At 43.3% G+C, this 21626-nt stretch overlaps 1 protein-coding gene across 3 annotated transcripts; it reads left to right on the forward strand.

Annotated features, from left to right (window-relative positions):
• Positions 1-601: 601 nt before the first annotated feature.
• On the forward strand, positions 602-16116 carry LOC130357602 (zona pellucida sperm-binding protein 4-like). 3 transcript variants are annotated; one of them, XM_056560320.1, is made up of 12 exons: positions 602-868; positions 1185-1306; positions 2222-2318; positions 3470-3616; positions 7023-7210; positions 9745-9842; positions 10185-10312; positions 11779-11968; positions 13239-13386; positions 14567-14639; positions 15183-15293; positions 15869-16116. In XM_056560320.1, exons 1-12 carry the CDS (start codon positions 706-708, stop codon positions 16069-16071), a joined length of 1668 nt encoding a protein of 555 aa, XP_056416295.1. In that variant the 5' UTR covers positions 602-705; the 3' UTR covers positions 16072-16116. The 3 variants fall into 3 exon arrangements, with proteins under 3 accessions (XP_056416295.1, XP_056416296.1, XP_056416297.1); XM_056560321.1 differs by lacking the exons at positions 602-868; positions 1185-1306 and adding an exon at positions 1616-1657 and having other exon boundaries at positions 15869-16115; XM_056560322.1 differs by lacking the exons at positions 602-868; positions 1185-1306 and adding an exon at positions 2073-2093 and having other exon boundaries at positions 15869-16115.
• The last annotated feature ends 5510 nt before the right edge of the window (positions 16117-21626 follow it).

The raw sequence follows: 21626 nt of genomic DNA on the forward strand, positions 1-21626 counted from the left end.
AGCCCATAGACTTCTATGGGATTTCGCACTCCCATTCACACTTCTGAAATTCCGCTTGCGGAATTCCACCTCAAATTAAAGCCCATAGATAGATCTGGCCCCTGTTAATCTTATCTGTCGGCATCCCGCCAAAAATGGGATGCCGACGTATACCGCTAACGGGAGCAGCACACCCCATTCATTTCTGCTTTTGAAATAGCACAGACGTCCCGAAAGGAGACTCCTTTTGGCCGTAGAATTGAATGGGGTCCGCTGCGCCCGTTAACAGTATATGTCAGCATCCTGTTTTCGGCAGGATGTCGACGGATACGATTAACGGGGGCCAAAACATAGTGTGTTCCTACCGTTAGGCTCAGTTTCCACTTGTTTTTTTTCTGGCAGTTTTTGGAATACCACCACTGCAGTTTTTGAGCCAAAGTCAGAAGTGGATCCATAAGGGAGGAGAAGTGTAAGTCCTTCCTTTATATGTCCTATTCCTTTTGAATAGACTTCTGACTTTGGCTCAAAAACTGCAGTGGTAGCATTCCAAAAACCGCCAGAAAAAAACCAAGTGGAATCTTAGCCTTAGTGTGAACCTGGCCTAGGATCCTTTCCTTTCTCTCACACTACTATGAAGGAGTTAATAGAAGCTCACACAGGTGTTGGCGGATGATCACCTCACACATAAAAGCTCCTGGTGTCGGTAGCCATATTCATTAGGTCAGGATGGTGTGGTGGGAGCTGGTGGTTGTGGTGTGCCATATACTAAGGGCTTTATCTGATGGTAGCCATGGCCTGCAAGAGCGACCAGAGGTACAATGTGGGATGGAGAACATGCAGATCATTGTGCCGCCGCACCTGAAGGGAGACTTCAGGATAAAGGTTTTACGTAAGTGTTTGGGGCATCAAATATTCCTTATTTTGTGTGAGAACCAGGTTGGTTTCCATCTGAAATGGTCCATGTAAACCTTGTGGTTGAGTGATTTAACTGCTCAGACATGTGGTGGCATCTTCATTGACTACAATGGGTGTTGGAACAGTTTCCACTAAAAGAACGAATGTGTTTATTCTTTCAGTAGAGTAGAGAATTTCTGCAAATTCTGCTGTGCACAGATTCTGAATGTCAGAATCCCACTGAAACCAATAGAGGCTACTGCACTGAAATTTAAGCAGATTTTAAATTTTTTTTATTTTATTTTTTTTAGGTAATGATGGAAAAATGCACATTTTGGGAACTGACCCGTCTTGTGGTATTTGGGTGACTCAGAAACATGACGGCTCTGTTCTCATTGGAACATCCTATGATGGCTGCTATGTGTCTCAAACGGTAAGTGCACCGAAGAGTAGGCCTTAGGTCTAATGCACCTGGCTGTGGCTCTATAGGGCCATGAAGTGCCTTCAACTTCATATGGAACCAGTAAAATAAGGGATCATAGCCAAAGACCATTGTTTCCCCAAATAGAGTGCCTCCAGCTGTTGCAAAACTACAACTCCCAGCATGCCCGGACAGCCTTTGGCTGTCCGGGCATGCTGGGAGTTGTAGTTTTGCAACAGCTGGAGGGACACTGTTTGGGGGAAACAATGTGTCGACTACTTTCACAGAAAAATTCTGCTTGGAAATTCCGGATTTAACACTCAGTGTTTGTTGTCAATGACATTACAGCTTTTTGAACCAAAAGTGGATCCAGCAGGGAAAAGTGTGTGTGTGTGTGTAAAATTAAAAAAATAAATTAAAAAATAATCCTCCCTTTATATTTTTTTTATATATCTATCTTATACATGGTACATGCTCACTATTGTAGCTGCCATTTTGTAATTGTGTGTGTGTTTTTTTTTCTGCTGAAAACAAGGACATCTGAGACTTATCAAAAAGGTGACCTGTTGCCCATAGCAACCATATTACTTTCATTTCTAACAAGGCCTCTGGAAAATGGGGAAAAAGCCATGTGATTGGTTGCTATGGGCAACAGGTCACCTTTTGATAGATCTCCTCAGATGTCCTTTTTTTCTGCTGAAAACAAGGACATCTGAGATTTATCAAAAAGGTGAGCTGTTGCCCATAGCAACCAATCACATGGCTTTTTTATTTTCCAGAGGCCTTGTTAGAAATGAAAGTAATATGGTTGCTATGGGCAACAGCTCAGCTTTCCCTCTGCACTGGTTTTGGAGTCCAGCAGGCGTGTCATCTTGAACACGTTTCAATTTTATTTAAAGTGATTTATTTTATTTTTGTTCCCTTTAGGACACCTTCTTTGTATTGACTCTTGCTTTTGCTACAAAACAAAATGATGGAAAGAAAGTCACTGTGAGGAAGAAGATGGCTTGTGCAGTGCAAACCTGTGAGTAGATGAGAGGAACAAGCCTTAATATTGAATATTCTTGGGCTATGTTCACACACCAGAATGCATTGCCATCTATGAGACGGTGGGTGCACTCCCTAGCTCCAGCATGTCATGTCGGCGTCTGCTGAATGTCTGCATGGAAAATCTCAGTGCAGACATTTTGACAAGTGAACAGAGCACATATAGGCCCAGACTTATCAAACTGTGTGAGGAGGAGGGGGGTAATTGAGTGAGTTTTTATTTTTTAATTTTTTTTCCCCCACAGCGACCAATCCCAGCTTTCACTTTACCATAGCTCGTTGGCTGAGCTGCGATTGGACGCTTTGGAAAAATCACTCCACTTTTTCCCCTCAGTTTGCTAAATCTGGGTCTTAGTGCTAGTCCTGCCCTCACTTCCTGATCTTTGTCCCTTTTTTAATTTTTTAATTTTAAATTTTTTTGTCCCTGGCTGCGCTTCAGCATTCCTTTTATTTCAGCCCCATTATCAGTTCACGCTGAGGGATTTACTCGAGTAATTTCTCTTGAATTCTCTGCTCCAAATTAATGCACATCTCCTCTGCCCATTTACTTTAACTTTTTTTTTTTTTCCTGCTGTCCTGTTCACACTGCGGAAATTCTGCTAGCCGAATTCCGACACTGAATTCCTTTCCGCTTGAAGAAAGAACCTGTTCATTCTTCAAGCGGAATCTGCTAGCAGAAATCAATAGAAGTCAATGGTAAAAAAAAAATAAGTTCTGCCAGACGTTGTATTCGCACGGAATTTGTGCGGAAATGGCTGAAAAATCCTTCACTTTCTCCCCCATTTCCGCGCGCGAATTTCGCTCAAAAAGAATTATTTTTTTCCCACACTTAAATTTTTCGGCATGAATTCCTCTTGACTTGCTCAGTGAACGCACCGGCATATAAGCCCAGTAGTAAGGCCCATGGAGGAAGCTGCTGTGACACAACTCAAAGGCTTTTATAGGAGATTTATTTTTGGAGAATTTTTTTTTTTTTTTTTTTTTTTTTTTTTTTTTTTTTTGGTAGGGCTGTTACGTAATATGTATTTGCACGCAGCCATGGAGATTTAGAACCATAATGGCTCCTCATGTAGGACTTGGAATCACTGTTTGGCATTGACCATAAATACTGGATATTTATGTCTCCAGACCAGGACTCTCCCGCCCCGGGCCAGTGTGACTCTGTCCTAAGGCTGAACAGACTGAGCTGTGGAAATTCTCAGGACTCCTGTGCAAGTTTAGGCTGCTGTTATGACCCCTCCGATGTGACTACGCCATGCTACTATGGCAACAAAGGTAGGTATATAAAGAGTTGTTTTGTTTTTATTTTTTTTTTGTTCCCTCCCCCTGTATTAGGTAAAGTAAGGGGCCATGTTCACACGCCAGAATTTCTGCATGAATTTATAGTCTATACGCTTCATTGGGATTCCGCTGTCGCCTTCACACAGCAGAATTTCAGTGAACAGCAGGGTTCTATCGAAGTGAATTGGCTATAAATTCAAGCAAAATTCTGACATGTGACCATAGCCTTAGGCTTACATATGTAAGAGTGGGTAGAGTAAATAAGCACAAAGAGTATCTGTTCAGCACTGCGGCTTCACAACTGCTGGAGGTACATGGACTAGGGCGTGTAGTTGGTTCTTGCTTCTAAAGTGTAGGTGGTGCTCTGGCTAATAGTAGTGTTCAACAGGCTCAAGGGGGGGGGGGGGTACAGAGGCAACAAGCTCCGTTTTGCACACTCAAGCCCTTGAGTGTGCGAAACGGAGCTTGTCGCCTCTGTACCCCCCCCCCCTGCTCTTCCCCCTGTATACCCCATCTATTGGAGTATTATGCTGCTGCAATAAAAGCTTGAAGAAAACTAATATTGAGTGGCTGGCTTTCATTAATTTCTTTGCTGCATATGAACATTGTGTGTAGAATAAAGTTGAGCAAGCTTACAGTAAACTGGCTTGTAACGAACCTCGCAGCTCGGCCGCTGATTACTTTAGTCTGCATGAACAAGTTCAGCTTCTCAAGTGCTCTAGTTGCAGTCCTAGGAGACTGTCATCCCAGACTCTTCCAGGCACTTGGAAAGCTGAACTATTTTTATGCAGACTAAAGTAATCAGCAGCCGAACCGTGAAGTTCCTTGCAAGCCAGTTTGTCAGCTCGCTCAACTCTAGTGCAGAACTGTTTCCTTAATTAAAACATAGTTACGGAGCAGCGTTTATAGGTTTGGTTGACAAGTCACTATTGGTGTTTGCTTTCATATTGTATACTTGATGCGAAGTTGATACAGAAGTCGGCTTACCACTGACCCAAGTCCAATAGTCTCAGACCGGTTTAAATCGGCCAAAGCATTTTAGATATAAAAATCCTCAGTTATAGCATTTAACTAAAGACTTCATACACACAATACATCAGGTTTAAATCCTGTACAAAAATGTTTATTTTAAAGACAGGTTTTAAGCATCTGATGCCCTTTTGTTTTTTCCTCATGCTTGCATGTCAGTTTTTTTTTGTGTGTTTTTGGACATTGGGGGAGACTTAACAAAACCTGTGCAGATAAAAGGTTGCCCAGTAGCCCATAGCAACCAATCTGTTTGCTGCTTTCATTTTAAAAAGGGCCTGTCCAAAAATGAAAGAAGCAATCTGGTTGCTATGGGCAACTAGTCAACTTTTCATCTGCACAAGTTTTGCTAAATCTCCCCATTATCTTGATTTACTGTATACTTTGAACTTTTAAGAATTGACAGGAAGATTGACTCTCTACATATTTAGTACAGGAAAGTGTTTACTACTAAATGCTTGTTTATATGGGACATACATCCCAAACTTAAAACGTACCTGTCAGAAAAAAATACTTGTTACTTGCTAGGTCATGCAGATACTTTACACGTCATGTTTGTGCCTAGCTGCTGTCTTTGGCTCACAAATCGATTTGTTCCACTGCTCTCATTCTGACATGTCAAAGGCAAGCACTGAGCCCGCCTACATTCATGTTCTCCCTGAGTCTGCTGTGCGTTGTCTCTTCATCCATTCACTGCAGGCTGCTCTGTATCCCCCACCCCTCCTGTCTTCATGCTGTAGTCTGCTTCAGCTTCCCCCCCCCCCCCCCCATTCAACTGGTGCCAGAAAGTTACAGATTTGTAAATTACATCTACTTAAAAATCTTAATCCTCCCAGTACTTCTCAGCTGCTGTATGCTCCAGAGGAAGTTGTGCAATTCTATCCAGTCTGACCACAGTGCTCTCTGCTTACACCTCTGTCCATGTCAGAAACTGTCCAGAGCAGGAGAGGTTTGCTATGGGGATTTGTTCCTACTCTGGGCAGTTCCTGATATGGACAGAGGTGGCAGCAGAGAGGACTGGTCAGACTACAAAAATTCTAAAAGAGAAGAACTTCCTCTGTAAATAGAACTAATTTACAAATGTTAACTTTCTGCTACCAGTTGATGGGGGGGGGGGGGGGGGGGAGATATGGAGTACCCCTTTAAGGTACAAGATATGAATCTTCAGAAAAGTGTCCACCTCCTCAAAATGAATGTAGAGCCAGGCCTTTATTCTGCTGCGATCTTCTTCACCCCTAAATGATCTCTGGATTTTGCCAAAATGACTCAAGGTGCATAGGTGATCTCAAAACACAGGGCACCTGAGAGGCTGGCCTGCTCTTCCAGCAGAATTGGCATGTGTGGTGTACCAGTACCGTATTAAATACCATACCTAGTGTAGAGGTCCCCAAAGTCAGAGTAACTACGTTCAGGTGTGAAAGCCCCTAGTCTCCTCTTCTCAACTCTAATTCTATGCTGATAATACATGTATATATTTAGTAGTAATGTAGATTTAATATAATAGTACTTGCCTTGTTCAGGGTCGCAGGACATTCAATCATGTGACCATGTTAAATATCCTCTATGGTATGTTGGAGGTCCTTGGGTCATGTGTTACCCATGATCCTTTATAATAGTGATTGACACAAGTATGGACCAATTGGCTCTAGTCCAGCCCCTGCCCATATAAGGGAGCTGTAGCCAATTATCGCTCTCTTGGGTTGCTGGACTAGCAGGATGAATCTGCACAACTTGCAAAGACACGCTAGGCCTGAGAACCTACCTGCCTCAGCGGAACTATATCCCAAGCTAAAGCTAGTGTGACTACTGGACCGCAACTAAATCCCCCTAAATCCAGTGGAACAGCGCATATTATCCTAAAGACTCTAAACTGCTAAAGTCCCAACCTTTGTCAATCTCCAAAGAGCTTGCATGTATAGCAACTGTTCCAGTTATGAAGCTTGCATAAAATCTTCAGTAAAAGTTACAACTGTTTCAGAAAACTCTCCGGTTGTGGACACTTCATTAACTACCTCCCTATCGCTCTTGGGAAGGGTGGTGGTAGGATAAGCATTACTGAGGAGCCCTCACCCTGGCATCACAAATAGCAAGGGTTAACAAGCACCCTTTAGTCATCGCACAGCTACGCTCCCATATGCTTTGTTATACTGGCTACCAATGGCACAGCAACTGGGTGGGGTTTCATTAGCAGCCAGGCCATTATGTTTGGGACCACCTGAAGAAAAACAAATGAGCTCAATGTCTTGTATGATTACTAAATAAGTCATACATTATATAGGTAACTAGAAGCGTCTGGAGCTACTTAACTGCTTGTTACTAATTCCATAGGGACTGGTATGTATTGTCAATCTAATGAGACTCTTGTCCTCTCCAGTGACCGCTAGCTGTACACCAGATGGCCTCTTCTCAATCGCCATTTCCAGGACCTTGACCAGACCAGAACTGGACCTGACCTCTGTGCAATTGCTCCAAAGTGGCAGTGCAGAATGTAACCCAATAAGAGGAAATAACTTCTTCCTGCTCTATCAGTTCCCGGTTTCTTCTTGTGGAACCACATTAAAGGTAAAGATTTTGCATAGTATTATAAAAAGTGAGTTTGACTGAAGACCTGGGAAGTCTTGGACAGACGTGAGTATTGAGTATTTTTCCTTATACTCTTCAGGGACTGAAGACTAGGATGGTACCGTAGGTGGTCCTTAGATCAATAACTGCCACTAGTGTATATGTAGATCAGTGGTCTCAAACTGTGGCCCTCCAGATGTTGCAAAACTTCAACTCCCAGCATGCCCGGACAGCCAACGGCTGTCCGGGCACGCTGGGAGTTGAAGTTTTGCAACATCTGGAGGGCCACAGTTTGAGACCACTGATGTAGAAGTAAAGTCCACCTGATTTAAAATAGCTCTTAATCTCAGCAGTGTCTGTAGGGAAACTCTTATAGCAACAAACCAAATTCTCTCTCACGCTTGTAGAACTTCTCAGTTTTTTTAATTTTTTTATTTAACTGTTCATCTTTACTTGGGATAAGTTCACACTGCGGAATCTCTGGACAGAATTTCCACCAGAAATCTCACGGTGCTAGGACCATGGACTGCATTGAATAGACTGATCTGCTCAGAAATGCATTGCAGTCTGGGGGGGACAGCCGTGCGGTCCTAGTGCCCTAAGTGGCTACAGTACTTGGTGGTGATGCCACACTATGTACTGTACAAAAATATTAATATACAATACTGACAAAACAATCTGCAATAAATGTACTCCAAAACAGTGCATAAATTCCATCATATAGGGTGTGTGTGTGTGTGCCTCTTCCCCCTCTTCCCCCTCTTCCCCCTCTTCCCCCTCTTCCCCCTCTTCCCCCTCTTCCCCCTCTTCCCCCTCTTCCCCCTCTTCCCCCTCTTCCCCCTCTTCCCCCTCTTCCCCCTCTTCCCCCTCTTCCCCCTCTTCCCCCTCTTCCCCTAATACCATTGATGTGGGGTTTTAACTAGAGATGAGCGAACTTACAGTAAATTCGATTCGTCACGAACTTCTCGGCTCGGCAGTTGATGACTTAGCCTGCATAAATTAGTTCAGCCTTCAGGTGCTCCGGTGGGCTGGAAAAGGTGGATACATTCCTAGGAAAGTCTCCTAGGACTGTATCCACCTTTTCCAGCCCACGGGAGCACCTGAAAGCTGAACTAATTTATGCAGGATAAGTCATCAACTGCCGAGCCGAGAAGTTCGTGACGAATCGAATTTACTGTAAGTTCGTTCATCTCTAGTTTTAATCATGGAAACTTGAAATTTCCACAATGAGGCTGTCTACAGCTGATGCAAAACCTCAACTCCAAGCATACCCAATTGTATTTTAACACATGCTGGAGGAACCCTGAAGTACAAACACTTACCACACCCCCCTCCCCTCTTCACTTACAGGGTCATGTCAAACTTGTCTGAAGAGGCAGGAGTCCCCTTTTTCCATCTCTGCAAGTTTTCAGCAGCAACAAATGTATGGCGGACGTTTGTGACTAAAAGACGCTGTGCCATGGCTCTTTAAGCATTTGTGCCAAAGTTATTAAACAGCGTGCGACAAATGATAACTTTGGCGCACGTCCGTCAAAATAACCACCAAAAATAAAGGAGTAAAAACTTAAACTAGAACCGCTAGTATTGATGCCCCCCATAGTGACCAAATAATAGTGCTGTACCAAATTACATACTGGTAAAGGCATTATGGAGGACAAGCAAAATATCACTGCTTTCTGTCTAACGCAGCAACCCACCAGTCCATGGGTTGGGTCCGGTATTGCAGTTCAGACTTAGTTTATTAAAGGGGTACTCCCTGTCACTTACAGGCAGGAAATGAGAGAGAATTTGAATTCTCAAATCCACCTTGTCTTGGTGTAAACTCCTCACTGAGACTAATCCCCCCCCACCCTTTAGGACAACACCACCTGATTTCTGTTTGGTCTAGAGCTCTGGCTGCACAGCCACACCTCCATGTGAGGGCTTGTGAGCTGTGAGAAAAGCAGTGAAGATTCTTGGTCACAACTGAGCACACAGCCGCTTTTTTTTTTTTTTCCTGCTGAATATCGAATTACTGAATTTTGCTATTCAGAGCACAGCAAGATTTATTGCTGGAGGAAGGATAGTCTTAAAGAAAAGACATGTGCAGTGTATGTGTGTGCTGCAGTTTAAGTATGCACTCAGTGAAAGCAGTTGGCTGGCAGCCGTTACACAGAGCTGCACTGACTTCTGGGAGTTGTAGTATTTGCTGTAAACAAAGTATTCAGGGGGCCAAAGGAGCTGCAAAACCACATGAATGAATACCTGTGTTTGAAGTGTTTTTTATTTTATGCCATTAAACTTTTTCTTCGGTGAGGTTAACGTCTTAAAAAGATGTAAGCACTTTGGGCACTGTATTCGACCATATCTATTATAGAACATACTGTGCTAATTTTGGGAATTGGTTCAAAACCTGCTCTTACTCTAAGGAATCAATCATTTCTTTGTGTGAAAAGCTAAATCAATGTCGTGATTTTTTTTATATTTTATTTCTTATAAAAATCTGTGAGGGGATCCAAAATTGTTCTATATATAACTACAGAATTGTTTTGTAGGTGATTGGAGATCAGGCGGTTTATGAGAATCAGCTGGTGGGTACCAAAGTCCCCCTGACATGGAATAGAATATCAATTACAAGAGACACCACCTTCAGGTATCTGAACTGTGAAAAGATTCAGAAGAGTTAAATGTCAAAGAACCTGCCACGCCTGTTTGTGTTTAATATCTTTACTTCCCAGAATTTTTTTTTCTTGGCACATTAATGCATTAAACTTGCCTGCAATACTTAAGCTCTCCTGTGGAGGTGCTGTAGGGATATTGAACACTTACTGCCAGATTTCCTACAGATGGGCAGAGAGGGATGGTACAGCAAGAATTGAACCTATGAACTGCTTATTAAGGAACCCTCTTGGGGGTGTTCGACCCAACTTTATTTGCAAAGAATATCTAAAATCTATTGCAGATACTTATACTTAATGACTTTTCTTTCCTGCAGATTATTGATTCGCTGTAGTTTTGCCATCAGTGGCCTCCTCCCCTTGAAAGTAGATGTAGTGACGCTACCACCACCACCGCCTGTGTCTAGTGAGGGACCTCTTAGCTTTGAGCTAAGAATCAGCTTAGGTAAGATTTACACTTTTCAAAATAAAGGAAATATTAAGATAACACATCCCTGATCAGAATGAACTAATTGTATGAAATACTTTCATCTTTACATAGTTGAATGTGCTGACAACAAAATCACACAAATTTATCAATGGAAATCAAATTTATCAACCCTTGGAGGTCTGGATATGGAGTCACACTCAAAATCAAAGTGGAAAACCACACTACATCAAAGTTGGATCAGCCTGTAATGTCCTTTAAAACAAGTCACAATGAGGCTCAGTAGTGTGTGGGGCCTCCACGTGCCCATATGACCTCCCTACAAAACCTGGGCATGCTCCTGGTGAAGTGTAGGATGGTCTCCTGAGGGATGTCCTCCCAGACCTGGACTAAAGCATCCACCAATTACTGGACAGTCTGTGGTGTTGGTGGATGGAGCAAGACATGATGTCCCAGATGTGCTCAATCTGATTCAGGTCTGGGGAACGCACGGGCAAGTCCATAGCATCAATGCCTTCACCTTGCAGGAACTGCTGATACACTCCAGCCACATGAGGTCTAGCACGATCTTGCATTAGGAGGAATCCAGGGCCAACCGCACCAGCATATGGTCTAACCCACCGCCAAACCGGTCATGCATGTTGCAGGCTGCAGAACGTTCTCCACAGCGTCTCCAGACTGTCACATGCTCAGTGTGAACCTGCTTTCACCTGTGAAGAGCACAGGGTGCCAGTGGTAAATTTTCCAATCTTGGTGTTCTCTGGCAAATGCCAAATGTCCTGCACGGTGTCGGGCTGTAAGCTCAACTCCCACCTATGGACATCTGGCCCTCATTGAGTCTGTCTCTGGAGTGGACACATGCACATTTGTGGTCTGCTGGAGGTCATTTTGCAGGACTGTCAGTGCTGCTCCTGGTCCTCCTTGCACAAAGGCAGAGGTAGCAGTCCTGTTGGCCGCCTCCATGTCTCGTACTGGCCTGTCTCCTGGTAGTGCCTCCATGCTCTGGACACTATGCTGACAGACACGGCAAACCTTCTTGCTACAGCTCGCATGGATGAGCTGCCCTACCTGAGCCACTTGTGTGGGTTGTAGACTCCGTCTCATGCTACCACTAGAGTGAAAGCACTGCCAACATTCAAAAGTGACCAAAACATCAGCCAGGAAGCATAGGAACTGAGAAGTGGTCTGTGGTCCCCACCTGCAGAACCACTCCTTTATTGGGGGTGTCCTGCTAACTGCCTATAACTTCCTGTTTTTTCCATTTGCACAACAGCATGTGAAATTGATTGTCAATCAGTGCTTCCTGATTGGACAGTGTGATGGACTTGGAGTTATGTAAATTAAGTGTTCCCTTTATTTGAGCAGTGTAGTTGTCCGTAGTCGTCTTCAGAGGGCTCTGACTATAGTCCTGATACTCGTAATCTAATTCTGCCCACAATGCATTAGCTGATTTGCTTCTGAAGTTCTTAATACTTTTGTTTCAGATTCCACATATGTGAATTATTATAAAGACCCAGACTATCCTGTGGTTAAAGTACTGAGGGACCCAGTATATGTGGAAGTCAGACTACTTCAAAAATCTGACCCAAACCTTGTCCTTGTCCTACACCAGTGCTGGGCCACACAATCCTCTGACCCTATGAATGCCATTCAGTGGCCAATACTAGTTGATGGGTAAGTAACTAGTCCTTTCAGCACTGTTACTAAAGGTGGTGTGTTTACTCTACTTTAGATAAACCAGGATAAGTGTCTAATCCTGTGGGGATCCAACCCCTGACCAGAGCCTCTATGGATGTTGCTTGGTACCCCCCCCCCCCCCTTTCTGAGGGCTCCATAACACCAGCCTGTGAATACATTTATAAACCAGATTTTGCTAATGGTCATAGCTGGCTGAGCACATGCTATCCATAAATCTAGATTTGTAGTCTGCTATACAGCGGTCCCTCAAGTTACAATGGTCGTCCTGGAACCAATTAATATTGTATGTTGAAACCATTGTATGAGACCAGAACTCTATGGAAACCTGGTAATTGGTTCTAAAGCCCCAAAATGTCATCCAAAAAATAGGAAAAAAGTGAGAATTAAAGATAAATAAGTAGATAACTAATATAGATAAAGCAAACTTTTACATATACAAGTAGGAAAGATCTGCTGGGAGCTGTAAATCACTGTCCATGTCAGTGTTTCCCAAGCAGGGAGCCTCCAGCTGTTGCAAAACTACAACTCCCAGCATGCCCGGACAGCCAAAGGCTGTCCGGGCATGCTGGGAGTTGTAGTTTTGCAACAGCTGGGGCCACCCTGCTTGGTAAACACAGGTCTATGTAGAGGACAGGAGCTTCTTCAAGGTCCTGGAAGTAAAAAAGTAATGGAGTCGCCCTCACCTGGAGCAGCTAACCCTGGTACAGGTAAAGTGTACAGAACATGTAATACCTCCCTGTACTGTAGGAGGCGCTACCAGACACCAGTCAGTGCATACACTTCAGTAATACAGGTGTCTTACCAGTGAATGCCCATTCTGATTGGTCGGTTCTTCCGGCCATTGACACCTTTCACAGATCTGGACTGTCTGTACATTGTATGTTGAGTCTGGTTTAAACTTACGATGATCCAGAAAAGACGTATGTTGAAACTATTGTATGTTGAGGCCATTGTAAGTTGAGGGATCACTGTATAATTTTATAGACAATGGGCCATAAAGTTCAATCTTGGGTTAATCAGGCCAGAGAACCTGGTTTCTGAGACCTTTTCTGCTGACAATACTATGACTTGATTGTAAAGTGTTTTTTTTTTAATTTTTTTTAAACATGACCCCTTCAGAAAGAAGGCATGCTCTATATTCATGACTGCAATATCAGCAACTATCTTTATTTTTATTGTGCCTTCAACTAGTGTTTGGTTTGGTAATCCCATGAGCCTAAACTTCCATATATGGCTTCTTTTGCAGGTGTCCATTTACCAGTGATAACTACATGTCGGAGCTGATTCTTGTTGACCCAAGTTCTGCTGAAGATTTCCCTACTCATTACTCCCGGTTCGATGTGAAGACTTTTACCTTTGTGGATCTGGACACCCAGCGACCTCTTTCAGGACAGGTAGTCTGAGAATGGCTTACGATCATAAAATACTGTACATATTAAGGGTTTTCCAATCTCTGCATGTTATCCTTCTTATGCACAGGGTAACTTGTTGACTGGTGTGGGCCCGACTGCTGGAAAAAGCATTGTTTCTGGGAAGAAATTGTACATGCATGACCAACTTTCCATTAACTTTCTATGGGGCTTCCAAGCATTGCCAAGCTCACTGCTCAGTGAAGTCTGGTCATAGAGCACTGGATGTGTGTGCTTAGTACACTCTGGTCATTCTAAGGGACATTACAGATCAATTCTATGGATCGTGGAAATCCCAGCAGCCTGACCACCTACAGCAAGCCCAGACAGTGACAGCAAAAGGATGTCCAGGCATGCTAGGAGTTGTAGTTTTGCAACAGCTGGAGGCACTCTGCTGTATAGGGGAACATCTTGTATAGTAGAAGGAAAAAAGACAAAGGTACACACCTAAGTGCCGTAAATATAATCAAATTGGAGAGACGTAGATGGTGAGTGGGTGCCCACCTTTTGATGTTGTACTTAGAGTACAACATCTACTGTAGCGTATCGCCCTGTGTCCGGGATGCAGCCAGGAGCTTTTTCTGTCCGGAGATTAACTTCGGTCGGGATAGGAACAACTGGAATCAGCCTGCAAGATTCGCGGACCAGAGGAAACAATGGCTCCACACGGCGCTTCACCTGGGTTCTTGTATGGATGAGAGGGTTCCAATGAACGGGGCCGGAGCCAGACTTGGAAGAATAAAGTTCTTTATTCAGAGTATAGCGCTAAGGATTATGAGTTTCAAGGGGTGGGCTCCCCTCTTCATTGGACCTGATGCAGAGGGGGGTCCCACCCCTCCAAATGCATAGTCCTTAGTGCTATACTCTGAATAAAGAACTCTTTTTATTCTTCCAAGTCTGTCTCCGTCCCCGTTCATTGGAACTTTCTCATCCATACAAGAACCCAGGTGAAGCGTAGTGTGGAGCCATTGTTTCCTCTGGTCCGCGAATCTTGCGGGCTGATTGCAGTTGTATAGGGTAACAAGCGGAGATGGAGAAAACCCCTTCGCTCTACAGTCTTGTGTGTGTACATGAAACCCTTTGCTAAAAATCAAATATGTGGCTTCATATTAACTTGTCTCTTCTGGTTCCTTTGGGTTGGTTGATGCAATCCTTTATATTCTAGGTATACATCCACTGCAGTGTCTCAGCCTGTGTCGCCTCTGCCAATGACAACTGTGTTACTGTGTGCTCTAGGAGTAAGTTTAAATGCTAAGCTACCTACCCCTTATAATGCGAATTGTGGTCAAGTCCTTGGGGGGGAAAGTATAGAAACTCGCCCAAGTCTTCCACTCAAGGGCTGGTCCTGCAGGAACACCATTCCCATTAGCAGAAGTCCTGCAGGAACTCAGTTCCCATGTGTTTCGGCAGGATTTGAGCCCTGGGTAATTCCAGTCTCCACATGTAGCCTGGTACTGGGGTGGAGAGGCTCTGCAGTAGCCAGCTGCTGGCACCTAATACTTGACTGCACAACTTTTTTTTTTTTTTTAAGGCTGAAGGTCAAAGTGCATGAGGGCCCAAATGGAGATGAAGCCCTGATGCTAACTTGAAGTACATTGCATTGTACCTAGAAGTATAGTGGTTCATGCTCTGGGTTTCGTATGCGAAAACTCCTTTTCTTTATCTGGCCACGGAGTAACCTAAAGTCTACCTATATCTGCTAGAAGAGGGAGTGCATGGCATTAAATGGATATAAATATATAAATTACAGCTTCCACTATTTACCTTGCATACATCTCTAGGCAAAAGGTCTGTTCGGATGTTAAGGAATGAGACTGAAGCAGTCCTGATATCCTCAGATGTTCCTATCTACTTTGAGAACTCTCTGCCGGAGGCACAGCATGACCAAGAAGGTGAGAATGCTGTATATTAAAAAAAAATGTAAATTTTTTTTTTTTATTCTTATACGAAAATCGTATTTGCAAGATGCTGTCAGGAACTAGTCATTGCAGCGGGTCCCAGGGGCTGCTCACTGGACCTGCAAGCACTAAGCAACATGTCTCTTCCTATACCCAAATAGAGAGATGTGTCACTCAGGGCAGGCAGCTGCAGGGACCTACCCCAATGTCTACTAAACTCTTGTGGCTTTTGTTTTGTGTTTATTTTTTTTCTTCCTCACTTGGCAGCTTTGCTGTGTAGACTGGAACGGCATACTCGCCTGTACTAGCCCCCCAGTAGTACAGTAAAGATGATAATACTATACGCTGAGCCCCTATCATAATCTATATTATATATTATATAACAATTTTTTTTGGGTGGGGGGGAGGAGTTTGAGTTCAGACAGAATGCACACACTAGTATAGCAGGGAAGCTTTTTAAGAATTGAATGACTAAAACATTTGAAGAGAGAAGCTGTGAAATATTAGGATTTCATTATATAGAAGAGAAATAAAGACCTTTCCCATTAACACTGTTTTGTCCCCCCCAGACATCTATGGACTCAGGATTTTCCAGGCAAAGACTCTAATGAATGGAGTGGCCATAGCCATGGGGATTGTAGCAGTCATTCTTCTGTTGCTGACAACATGGGCTCTGCGCAGACAGCGGAAATCCAGATCTGTTCTGATCACAAAGTCTCCTCTAAAGGAAAAGAATGTGTATATCAGGACAATATGTAGCCAACTGGAATAATAAAATAAAGACCATATTCTACCCTACAAATCTCCTGCTGGAATAAGTAACCCATACAGAAACCTACAAACTACTACCAAACAACATTCCAAAATGCATATAATATGTGGCCCTCCCAGATGTTTCACAACTGCAACCCCCAGCATGTAGCACATGTTCCCCCACTGGAGTGCTGAGAAACCTCTTGTTGGAAGCATGTGTGTTGCTTGTCGGAAGTTGTAGTCTTGCAACAGCTGGCGGGTGGGGGAAATGCTGTGGAGTGCTCTACTGGCTGCATGTGTCTAAGCAGCAGGGAGATGTGCGGAGGTAGAAAGTACTGGTATTATTATTGGTCTCAGTATACAAGAGTTTGTCAGTAACAGTATTTGGTAATCCTCCTTTGTATATGGTTATTCATAAGTCTCAGTATACAGGACTTGGTCGGTAACAGAATAATGGGAATATGTATGGTGGTGAGATCTCTACTTGTATACTGGTATCGGCAGACTTTGGAGGAGGGGGTCCAGGCCTTGAGCTGTGTAAGGGGGTCCATTTCTAATGGTGGTGGTCCATTCTCACAGTGCCAGTTGTCTGTGTTCCTTCCCAACTTTAAAGCTCTAAATGAACATTAGTACAGACCTGAGGCTGGTGCATGGTAATAGATGAAGGGTGATGGTTCTCTGCTATAGTGCTGGTCTGGAGTGGCTGTGGGGGGAGACTTAATGCATTCCTGCCACTCTTTTGTCTGTATTTTTGGCTCATAATAGGGATAGGGGATAAGTGTCAGATTGGGGGGTCCAACTGCTGGGACCCCAATGATCACCCGCTCTGTTCTCTGCATAAGTGGAGACTTGTCGACCTACGACCCAAAGCTGTGTCAGACCCTTCCCCCTCCTGTGTCGGCTGCAGCTTTGTATCGTAGTTGACATATCATTCATGCCAGGCAGGAGATTGGACCCTCTGCGATATGACATTTAGTCTCTATCCTGCACACAGGGGATACGTTTTGAGATGCTGGACTATTCCTTTTAGATGTAACATCAAAAAACATTTAGACCAAATCTTCTACAGTTAAAGGGAGACTTATTTGTGTGCAGCCACTTCACTGCCTTTTGATATATTTTTTAACATTTGCGCATTATAAAAAGATACATAGTAAAAAATGAAGTGCTGCATTTCAGTCACTTTTGCCAAAGTTTTAATTTTTTTACTTTTTATTTTTTTTCCCAAAAGGAACAATCTTTAATACATATATACATAACAAAAAAATACATATAATTAAATTGAATAACTGGCCATGATTGCAAAAATACAAACAAAAAGAGATAGAAGGGGAGATGGGGACAGAGGTGGATGGCTTTAAATCTTCCAAGTAGCTACAAGGCCATAAACTTCAACCATTTCGCCCATAATCTGTTAAATTGAGACAGTTGATTTGAGGCACATGCAATAGAGTACTCAATTATATAGTTATGGTGGGTTACATTAATTGTTGTGTTGTAGGCGCTTCCACACATTTCCACCTAGATGCTATTGCCGATTTCGATGCTGTTAGAAAATGCACCAACACTCCGACATCTATAATTGGAACTGCATCCAAACCCATATGTAGAAGTGCCACTTCTGGTCCCCACGAAAGAGAATAACCCACCACAGCACATAAAATTATATATTTCTTGCCAGAAGGGCAAAATCTTTTCAGTTCCACCAAACGCTGAACATGTTACCTACTTGCTTAATTCAGCACCAACACCTATCTGAATTGGATGTAGATATTTTCGAGAGTCTATATGGGGTTAAATACCATCGGTAGAGAATTTTCCTAGCGATTTCTAGATGAGAAGCATTGATACTTTAGAGGTTATTGTAAAAGGGTAGGCCCATTCTTCTTTAGAAAAACTCCTCCCCAGATCTTTCTCCCATTATTTATTTAGCTCTTAGTTCCTGACTGTATCTCATTCAGCATAAAGCGATGTTAACTTTTTTTGTTATTCTAAATTAGCTGGAGGTTTATCTAAAGCTTATCTATAGATCTTGTTAATGTGGGCTGATGAAGAGATGAGAGTGCCTCAATTGTAAATATTTATAGAATTGTGTTTGGGAGGGAAATTTTTTGCGCAATTTGTGTATATGGCAAGAGCTCCTTCCCATCTGCTATATCTGCGTATGTTACAGCACCTAGTCTTATCCAATTTGAAAACTTAGTGTTGGGAATGTGAACCCTAAGAGCTTCTAAGGGCAGATCTCCCAGCTCCACTGCTACCAAAAATTTCCGAATCCTTGGGTGGGACCAAATTTGAAAAGCAGCCTTCGTTGTAGGACAAAGTTTCAAAGGAATTTAAGACACATGCTTCCCAAAGTGCTATAGGGAGGGATCCTAAAGGAACAAATGTAGATTCTATAGCAACCCATAATTTAGTTTTATCGTTTATCCACCATGACCTTAATTGGTCCAGTAAATTGGCTTTATAATGACGGAATAAATCCGGACAGCTCAATCCTCCGTTGACCGGTAAAAACATCAGTCGGGAAGGTACTCAAGATCTTTTTTTATTTTTTTTGTTCCATATAAACTGAAAAACCTGTCGTTGTAGTGATTGTATTTAGGGATTGGTATAGGCAAATTGCCAAACAAAGTACCTTAGGAAGCATCATTTTTGCAACTGCAATTCGGCCAATCCAAGAGTTTGGGAACTTGGCGTAGCCGGAAATTTACCGGGACAATGAGGAAACCAATGTAGTATAATTGACCTGAACCATCTTAGATATATTAGAGGTAAGTTTTATTCCCAGGTATGGGATCTCCTCTGACCATTCGTATGAATACCTATTTTGGAGTTGACTCTTAAGGTCCGGTGAGATTCCCACACCTAGGATCAAACGCTTTGAAGTGTTTATCTTATAATAGCTTAAATCACTGAATTCCTCAATGAATTTTTGAAATATTCGCCAATTATTTTTTGGGGATAGTCAATGTTAATATAATAGCGTCGGTATACAGTCTGATTCAATGTTCCTTAGCACCAATTGATACCCCTGAAATCTCAGTTGACATCTGAATACATTGAGCCAGGGGTTCCATAACCAACGCAAATATCAATGGCGACAGGGGACACCCCTGCCTCGTGCCGTTTGATTTGGAACTCTTTAGATATCGCTCCTGATGTATATACATTTGCTGACGGGAAAGTATAAAGTGCCCTAACCGCCTCTCCAAAGGTTCCCTCTAATCCACTTATGAAGCACCTGTCTCAAACATCCCCAATGTACCCAGTCGAACTCCTTCTCTGCATCCAAAGTTAGTAGCAGAGAAGGCGTTCGCTGTTGCTCCAACACTGATATAATATCCAACACTGTACGCGTTCCATCAGATCTGGCGTCCACTAATAAAACCCACTTGATCATTTGCTATTAAGGATGGTAAAATTGGTTTTAATCTACTGGCTGAGATAGACGCATACATTTTTTAATCAGTGTTTAATAGAGCAATTGGGTCTAAAATTTTTAGGTACATCTGGGGTTTTGCCGGGTTTAGGAAGTGTTATTAGAGATGAGCGAACTTACAGTAAATTAGATTCGTCACGAACTTCTCGGCTCGGCAGTTGATGACTTGTCCTGCATAAATGAGTTCAGCTTTCAGGTGCTCCCGTGAGCTGGAAAAGGTGGATACAGTCCTAGGAGACTCTTTCCTAGGACTGTATTCACCTTTTCCAGCCCACCGGAGCACCTGAAAGCTGAACTCATTTATGCAGGATAAGTCATCAACTGCCGAGCCGAGAAGTTTGTGACAAATCTAATTTACTGTAAGTTCGCTCATCTCTAATACTTTCAGCATCTCAGTGGGAAATTTACCTTGTAATATAGCTTCATTGTACATTCGAGATAGAAAAGGGGCAAGAGTAGATCCATGTGCTTTATAGTATGCATTCGATAATCCATCAGGACCTGGGGACTTACTTGGTTTTAGAGTTTTAACAGTCAACAGTAATTCAGCTGGTGTGTGGGCAGATAGAGAAACTAATTGCTCTAGTGGTGTTCGGGGGCGTTCCAGACGTTCCAAGTAATTTAAAATCTCACTGGGTTTTTGTTTACTGTAGTGGGGTCCTCTTTAAGATTATATAAAAACCTATAATCTGATAAGACATCAACAATACCCTTTTGGGTCTAATTTCCCCCCCCCCCCCCCCCCCCTTATTGTTATAAATGTAATGAATCAGATTTTAACTGTTGGGCCTTTATTTGTTTCGCTAAAAGCGCTCCCGGGCGGTTCCCATTAGAGATGAGCGAATCGAACTTGACGAACCCGAATTCGTTACGAATTTCATGAAAAAATTGATTTGCTACGAATATCGCCGCGATTCTATCGCACGAATCGCTTCATTAAACTCCATTTTACAGCATTCCAGGCTATTGTAGAGCTAAGAGGGCGGATCCACATGTGAGTACATGGGGCAGGGGATTATGGGAGGGCGGGAAACAGCGGCAGGAATGAAGGTAGGCGGGCTGACCCTGAACCACATGTGAGATGCAGCCTATCAGTGTTCACTGACCCCTGTGATGTCACAGCCCCTATATAATCGGCGGCCATCTTGCCTCTCCATTTCATCTATGCACTCAGATGGAGAGGATGGGACTGCGTGGGTGTGTGAATAGCTCATACCACAGCGTTACACTGCAACTGCTAGTCACATCAGCATTAGGGAAAGACAGGAGTGCAGAGTGCTGTGCTGTTACTCTGAGAAGTATCATTGATTGCTAAACCTCCTATTCACGTTATTGAGCATTGCAGCAGAGAGAGGCAGATAGCTGTCAGCTGCCTCATACAGATCTCCAAGCTGCCTGAACTTTATGAAGCATCTTATCTCCTCATTTTTCAGCTCTTGAGTTTTTTTTGCTCCACAAATCTTCTGCTGCTCAGAATTGTGTGACAGAGTGCAACTTAGGGTTTAATCCCTGGATTTTTTTTTGGGTGGTGCTGCACTGTTGGGTCCTGCTGCTGTTAAGAAATAAGTCATATTAGTGTGGACTTTAGTGCCTTTTTACCATTTTTCACCTGTTTCTCTGTCTCTGTGCTAAATTCAGTGTTATACCACACATTCTACACCTGCCGGTGTATTAAAGAAAAAAGGTTTTCCTGCGTAAAAATACGCTTAACAGTGCGCTCATCATTGCAAAGGGCATACATACAACAAAGGAGTGTACTATTTAGTAACTGTTATTCTGTCTAGGGCCTATATACTTTGAAAGGACAGCCGTAAGTAATCGCCTGCTGCTGTTCTATACCCTCATAAACGCACTAAGTATGTCAGGCAGGGAAGTGCCAGGAGGTGCACAGAGAAGGGGCAGAGGCCTACATACGTCAGGCAGAGTTGGCAGCAGACTTGGGGCGAGTGGCAGCAGGAGTCACAGCAATAGGCCTGAGCTCCCGTTACCACCCAGCGGTCGTGTCGTCGACCCATCTCTCCTCGTCAATTGGTTTGCACACTCATCCCCATCATCACAAGCGACATCTCACAACCCCAGTCAAGAGTCGGTGGGTTCCTCAGACACAACCCACAGTTGGCATGGCCCGGGAG

The sequence above is a fragment of the Hyla sarda genome, chromosome 2, assembly GCF_029499605.1.
Source record: "Hyla sarda isolate aHylSar1 chromosome 2, aHylSar1.hap1, whole genome shotgun sequence".
Classification (NCBI taxonomy): Eukaryota; Metazoa; Chordata; class Amphibia; order Anura; family Hylidae; genus Hyla; species Hyla sarda.